The sequence below is a fragment of the Poecilia reticulata genome, linkage group LG5, assembly GCF_000633615.1.
Source record: "Poecilia reticulata strain Guanapo linkage group LG5, Guppy_female_1.0+MT, whole genome shotgun sequence".
NCBI classification, from domain to species: domain Eukaryota; kingdom Metazoa; phylum Chordata; class Actinopteri; order Cyprinodontiformes; family Poeciliidae; genus Poecilia; species Poecilia reticulata.
Window position 1 is genome coordinate 16,001,341 of NC_024335.1, and position 7,100 is coordinate 16,008,440.

At 42.6% G+C, this 7,100-nt stretch overlaps 1 protein-coding gene and 1 non-coding gene across 2 annotated transcripts; one reads left to right on the forward strand and one right to left on the reverse strand.

Moving 5' to 3' along the window:
- Window positions 1–1,216: 1,216 nt before the first annotated feature.
- On the reverse strand, window positions 1,217–1,289 carry trnaf-gaa (transfer RNA phenylalanine (anticodon GAA)). The gene has a single exon. It is a non-coding gene; the product is annotated as a tRNA-Phe (tRNA).
- A 206-nt stretch (window positions 1,290–1,495) lies between these two features.
- On the forward strand, window positions 1,496–6,879 carry rpn1 (ribophorin I). Its single transcript, XM_008409603.2, has 10 exons — window positions 1,496–1,855; window positions 2,868–2,932; window positions 3,606–3,912; window positions 4,005–4,214; window positions 4,430–4,622; window positions 4,709–4,808; window positions 4,916–5,054; window positions 5,351–5,470; window positions 5,637–5,882; window positions 5,981–6,879. Exons 1-10 carry the CDS (start codon window positions 1,616–1,618, stop codon window positions 6,161–6,163), a joined length of 1,803 nt encoding a protein of 600 aa, XP_008407825.1. The 5' UTR covers window positions 1,496–1,615; the 3' UTR covers window positions 6,164–6,879.
- Window positions 6,880–7,100: the final 221 nt, after the last annotated feature.

Sequence of the window (7,100 nt, forward strand, 5' to 3'; positions counted from 1 at the left end):
ATGTCTATCACTACCAATCTATGGGACTGGTTGTGGTTTTTTTAAACCCATACTTTCCAATATAATGACAAGAAAAACAAATTTAAAGAAACAATAGTGGTACGTTTAGTGTCAAGAATAGAATAGAATAGAAATAACCTTCACTGCTCCTCAGTCCGGGCAGTGAATAACACAGTTATGTTAATAACACAGTTATTAACTTGGTGTCAAGTTAATAACTTGACTGTTATTAACTCTGACGTTAAGAACTGTTACTTCGTTAATAACTGTCACTTCCAACTGTGACAGTTCCAACTGTAGATTGCAACTTGTGGTATATAAACATAGTAATAAGTTGAAAGCAAAAGCAGTGTTGTATTATTTAGACCAGTGTTTTTCAACCTTTTTTGGGCCAGCGCCCCCCTAGCCTTTATCCAGGTCCCTCACTGCCCCCCACCAAATAATTTGTAGGCTACTTTGCACTGATTATTATTTTATTATTAATATTACTATCACGATGTTTTGATTTTTATGCTTGTTTCTGTGTTTATCATCAAAAATAATTTCTCAGAGAACAAAAAAGCCATGGGAATAGAAATTACTTTCACAGGTGTCTACAAAAAATGCAATGAACATTCAAGTTAAAATTGGTAGACCTAACAGCAGCCAATCAGAGTGGAAAAAAATGTCTTGTTCTTTGCCATTTTCTAGTTGTTAAATATTACACAAAAGAACCAGATAAAAGATGTTCAACATGCCAGTTTAAACTTTGATCTATTTGCAAACGACTGAGCTCTGCAGCATTAAAACATGGATAGAACTGTAACTACTACATTAATCATAACTCTTCTTCTCTTCAGTGTTTCTGTGAGTTTCTGGTGGTGCAGCTCTGTGCTGCCTTCAGGAGAATGGGACATCAGAGTATCATACATAAAATTTCACCCACATGGCATTTATTGTGCAAACCAGAGCTTTCAGTGGAAAAACAAAAGTTCCAGGTTCTTTTAATGCCATACAAATATGAGACAAAATCATGGATTTTATCTTTATATAGACCTGTCTATAGATTTATAGATTAATAGTTTTTGTAAAAATTTCCGCCAGCGCCCCCTGCAGTCTTCTGAGCGCAACGTTGAGAACCGCTAATTTAGACCATAGGGCGCATTCTATATGAATACGCCATATGTTATTGGATTTAACTGAACTTTCATCGGGAAAAATTTCATTCACCATTCACTGCCGAAACCCGGGATCGAACCAGGGACCTTTAGATCTTCAGTCTAACGCTCTCCCAACTGAGCTATTTCGGCGCGAATAATATTATGCTCACACACAGCACTTTTCATAAAACAAAAAGACGTCTATGTGGCGCAAATGTTTTTTCATATTATAAAATACGCCTGATATGACTCTCTGGCGATATAGTTGGCTTATCTGGTTTGTTATCTGGTTTATTTACTCTTAACTCCCAGCACGCCGTTGAGTGCGCAGTGACGCCATCACGTTCGACTGAATGAAGCGTCATCCTTTCTGATGTAGAGAACGGCGCGGCGGCCTTTTTTCAGCTGCGCTCCGTTTTCCACTGCAAACCCTCTACTCCAGCTTCAGCATTTTAGTTCTTATTTCCCCATTAACAATGACACGAAGGTTGGCGTTCGTCGCTGTGTGCTTGCTGTTTGTGGCCGCTTTGAGCTCGGAGGTTTCAGCGGACGGTTTGGTGAATGAGGATGTGAAGAGGACGGTGGACCTGAGCACTCATCTGGCTAAGATCACCGCGGAGATTGTGCTGTCCAACCATGGGCAGTCCTCCGTCCAGAGCTTTATATTGGCCGTAGATGCAGACCTGGCACCTCACATGGCATATATTGGAGCTTCGGTGAGTCCAGCGTTTGTTAAAGAAACAGTACCGACACCGCATCATGTCACCTGCTAGCTAGCGTTAGCTTGTGATCTTTTGTAAGCGCAGATCACTGGCATCAAAAAACGCCACAAAAAGCAGGTCGCAACCGTTTTATTATTTAGGTTTCAACTACACAAGTATGCGCTCATATCATGGAAGTGTGTTTTTTTATAGTAGGCATGAAAGCAAAGCAAAAAAGACGACCCTGTTTGGTTATTATTCTGCAAGCTAGGAAGTCAGTTCACCATAAATGGCGAGTGGTTGCAAATGTTAACAGTTGTGTATTAATAAATGCATGACATTTACATCAGTTCACACGCTGTGGTGTGATAACTAAACCCCAAGAGAATCAATGGAAGCTGAAGAGGCTAACAATGCTAGCAGATACCCTCTAACTTCCGCAGGGCTCCGCGCTCTGTCAGTGGCTGAATGACACGTATACGCTGGGCAGGTCACTTCCGTGTGTGACTCCGCACTGCCCTTTTCCCATGCCTTTTCCTGTGGATGACTGTCACAATAACTAATTTTGATGGACGATATATTGCGCCAGAAGTTATTGCGGTGAACGATAATACTGTTATTTTGAGACCATTTTCAAGTAATTTAATGGTAATGGTATAATAATGCAAGACCAAATTATCAAAAATCAATGAATTTTAAATAAACATTTAACACCGGAGCTCTAAGACATTTTACTATCCAAAATATATAAGCAAAACAACAGAAACAGAAATGAATTATAAAGTCTCTGCAAACAGTTGAGACCAAAGCACTGAAGCAGACTGAAGATCTTTGTCATCCAGTTTTTGGCAGAAAGAGGAAAAACAATAAATCATGAATATGGAATTTATTGATCTTGATTTAGTTAATCATGCGATTAATTGATTGTTTATTTTGACAGGCTTAGTTGCAAGGCTGTTTTCTGACTGGACACCGTGACATCAAGCTGGACGTTCTCTCACGTTTTGTATCTTAAATTTTATTACAGGTGAAGGGCGATGAAGAGGAGGATGGCACACTCGAACTTCAACAGACATCAATCCAGGGACAAAGGTAATTTGATCTCCTGAAATCCATTGTTTTCCGTTGTAATTAAAATACCATGTCAACTGTTTACACACACTCCTAATCAAAAAGAATGGATTATTAATTTCAAATATTTTGAATAAAAACAGAATCAGATGTTCCTATCACTATGCTTGACAGTGTTTTTAAATATGAAAACCTTACCTTGACTCCTCTAAACATCGCTCCTGTCATTTTGACCAAACAACAGTTTTTTTTTCTTTTTAGGTTGAGTATAAAGCTCTTCTCCAGAAGGCATTTCGGTTGTTCACTGGCCCCAACCTCAAGCTTAATGAAAATATGTGGATTATGGAAGGAAACAACAAATTTCAATGAGCTTTTTGTTTTAGAAAAAGGTCAAATTGGTCCGTAAGATGCTGTTAAAATGGTTCCAAATGTTTGATGGGTGCAAAATGCACGTTTTTGAGGTGCAGCTTGGTTATAGATATTTTAAAGAATTTTTTTAGTGGGGGTTGCATCAATATATTTGAGCCTGTGTGTGTAACTTTACCTATCTGCAGATTGGAGAAAATTCACAGTAAATTCAAACTTCCACATCAGTAAAAAAAAAAAAGAAAAAAAAGATTGAAATTCATGATGACTGAAAGCAAGCTTCTGTCTGGTAACTAATCCAAATTTTTCTTCTTCTGTCCCGTGTCAGAGGGGAGTTCTACAAAGTGCTGCTGCCCTCCACTCTGGCTGCCGGTGCTCAGCTGAAAGTGAAGACCGAGATGATGTTTAGCCACGTCCTGAAGCCGTTCCCTACACAGATCACGCAGGCCGAGCGTCAGCTGGTGGTTTTCCAGGGCAACCACTATCTGTACTCCCCGTATCCCACCCGCAGCCAGAGCACCCGCGTCCGTCTGGCCTCGAAGACGGTGGAGAGCTACACCAAGCTGGGCAACCCCAGCAAGACCGACGAGATCATCGAGTACGGACCGTTCCGCGACGTCGCTCCATTCAGCGAGGTATGGCTCCGCCCACGTTTGGTCAGCTCGCCTAAAAAGGTGCCAGCAATGCCGGCGACTTAGGTTTGGTTTTTGTTTTCTCAACCCGTCAGGATGCGTTGAAGATCCATTATGAAAACAACACACCCTTCCTCACCATCACCAGCATCACTCGCACCATTGAGGTGTCTCACTGGGGGAACATCGCCGTTGAGGAAACCATCGATCTGAGGCACACAGGGGCCATTTTGAAGGGCCCTTTCTCGCGTTACGACTACCAGCGTCAATCGGACAGCGGCATCTCCTCCGTCAAGTCCTTCAAGGTATAAATGCCAACATGCAAGCAAAGAAAATCCTTCAAACATCAACATGTGAAAAGCTCAGGCCTTTCTACTAGACATAAAGTCAAAACAATGTAGTTCTGGTCTGGTGATTATTATTTCTTAGATTGAAAACCATCTGATCCAATTCTCTGTTTCTCTTGTTTTCTCTGGTTTGCTGATGACATACGGTGACTCCCGTCTTTTCTCCCACACAGACCATCCTTCCTGCCTCGGCTCAAGACGTCTACTACCGGGACGAGATTGGCAACATCTCCACCTCCCACCTGCAGGTACTGGATGACTCTGTGGAAGTGGAGGTCAGACCGCGGTTCCCCCTGTTTGGAGGCTGGAAGACTCACTACATCATAGGCTACAATCTGCCCAGCTACGAATATCTCTACACCCTCGGTGAGTTCTGGAAATACTTGGTCGCTGTACTGCATAAAACTGAGATGCTAACTTTATTTATTTATTTGCATTATTTTCCATTCTAGGCGACCAGTATGCACTGAAAATGAGACTAGTTGACCATGTCTATGATGACCAGGTCATCGACTACATGACTGTGAAGATCATACTGCCAGAAGGCGCAAAGTAGGTCCCCCCCACCCCCAGTCAAATCTGTCCGGTAGGTCGATGATATGAAAATGAAACTTTGGCCGACGTTAATATGGTTTTTTTTTCTCTTTTGTACCAATCAGAAACATCCACGTGGACACACCTTACAAAATCGACCGCATGCCAAACCAGCTGCACTACACGTACCTGGACACGTTCGGCAGACCGGTGTTGGTAGCAACTAAGAACAACCTGGTGGAGCAGCATATTCAGGACTTTGTGGTAAGATGATGGACACAACTGATTTAGTGATCTAGTTATGAAGCATTAGTTGTTTTCATTTTTTTCTGTTGTAGACGAAAACCTACCATCTTTAGCTGCACCTTGACTTGATGCATGTAACAACCCTGAGATAAAGGAATGTTAAAGTAGCTGTAGTGTTTAACAAAACTAGACTAAGATGTGAGTGGTTGTACCCTAATCCTAACCTTACCCTTTTGAACGTGTAATTATTCACTTTCAAAAACATGGTTATCCACCAGTCTGATTAACTCGCCGTTCCCTCTTATCATCTGCAGGTTCATTATACCTTCAACAAAATCCTGATGCTGCAGGAGCCTCTGTTGGTGGTCGGGGCCTTCTACATACTCTTCTTCACTGTGATCATCTACGTTCGGCTGGACTTCGCCATCACAAAGGTATAAAAGACCGAATGCCATTACGAGTTATGTTTGTGTAATTTCTTCGTTCGCTTCGTTCATTTTACTCTTCTGAAGACTCGAGGCATCGCCATATGGTGCCTTGGCGTTCCTACCAGCTGAATAAAAAGCCCCATCATTCCAGCGGTGTCTGTCCTTTGTTCAGGATCCAGCAGCCGAGGTGCGGATGAAGGTGGCCTCCATCACGGAGCAGGTGCTCACTCTGGTCAACAGGCGTCTGGGTCTGTACCGCCACATGGACGAGGTGGTGAACCGCTACAAACAGTCCCGCGACACGGGCGCGCTCAACAGCGGCCGCAAGACCCTGGAGGCCAACCACCGCACCCTGACCAGCGAAATCAGCTCGCTGCAGGCCCGCCTCAAGACGGAGGGCTCCGACCTGGCCGAGAAGGTGCGCGGGCCGGCTGTTGACAATTGGGAAGACCGTCAAACCACCGCGTCGCTCACCAGACTGTGTTCTTTTTTTTTTCTTTTTCTTTTTTTTATCAGGTCGGAGAGATTCAGAAGCTGGACGGCCAGGTGAAGGAGCTGGTGTGCCGCTCCTGCTCGGAGGCGGAGCGGCTGGTGGGTGGTAAGGTCAAGAAGGAGACTTACATTGAGAGCGAGAAGAGTCTGACCGGCAGGAGACAAGAGCTCATCAGCCGCGTCGACAGCCTGCTCGACGCCCTCTAAGCTTCACACCCACCAACATGCTGCTTTCATCAAGTATTGGTATGAAAATGACATGAAATGTGACACGTTTTACACGTTTTTTTTTTTTTACCGTCATTGCATCCAGACATGGACTATCAACATCTCATTTTATGCAAGTGATGAGTTTATCTGGACATGTACCTCTGTGCCTGGTGATAAACTTGTGGTTCACTGTTTGCTTGGGTTCGGAGCAGCTACATAACAATGTTTGTTTCTGATCCTTTTTTTTTTTTTTTTTTTTTTTTTTTTGAGCTAGCCCTTAATCTCTGTTTCACTTGCCTCAGATTTCCTGTTCTGGTCATTCCCTCTGAAGCATTGCATGGTTTAAGGTTTTTGAAATGGCCTCACATCTTTACTCACTCATACTGTATTCTGAAACTAAAGATTGTAAGCGTTGTTGAAGAGGATGCTTTTTGTTCTATGCTGACCTCAGCTGCAGTTTTTTGCCCCCGGACTGATGTTTTAAAATTTGAAGCTCTGAATCTGCATCAAGGCCAGCGCTTGTTTTTGATGTTCCCGACTCATATTTTCTACATTTTGTATGATTTACTTTTTTTTTTTTTTTTTTGACTCTGAGATTAAAGACTAAAGGAGATTAGATTGTGTGGAAGACGAGACATGGAAGCTTTTGTTTTGGGAAGGGGGCATTGATATGGATCTCGGTTAAATTTGGAAATAAAGTTTGGAGAAACTCATCTTTGTCTGCTTTTTTTATTCTTTCTAGAAACGCAGTACCCTTCATTCACCACAAGAGGGCATACTGGTGCAAAGAACCACCTTTTTGAAAAGCTAAAAACCGTCTTTAAAAATGTCAGTTTCATTTTTTTTTTCTTTAACAGCTTCAGAAAAGATGAATCCACATTTTCGTGGCGACTTCTGGCTCTCATGGTGAAGTCCCTGCAACTTTCTAACTCCA

Excerpts from the sequence above, each read along its gene's own strand:
- rpn1 (XM_008409603.2), top strand. The coding sequence starts at position 1,616 with ATGACACGAAGGTTGGCGTTCGTCGCTGTGTGCTTGCTGTTTGTGGCC. Across the intron at positions 3,913-4,004 it reads ACGTCGCTCCATTCAGCGAG|GATGCGTTGAAGATCCATTA; the intron begins GTATGGCTCCGC and ends TCAACCCGTCAG. Across the intron at positions 5,883-5,980 it reads GCTCCGACCTGGCCGAGAAG|GTCGGAGAGATTCAGAAGCT; the intron begins GTGCGCGGGCCG and ends TTTTTTTATCAG.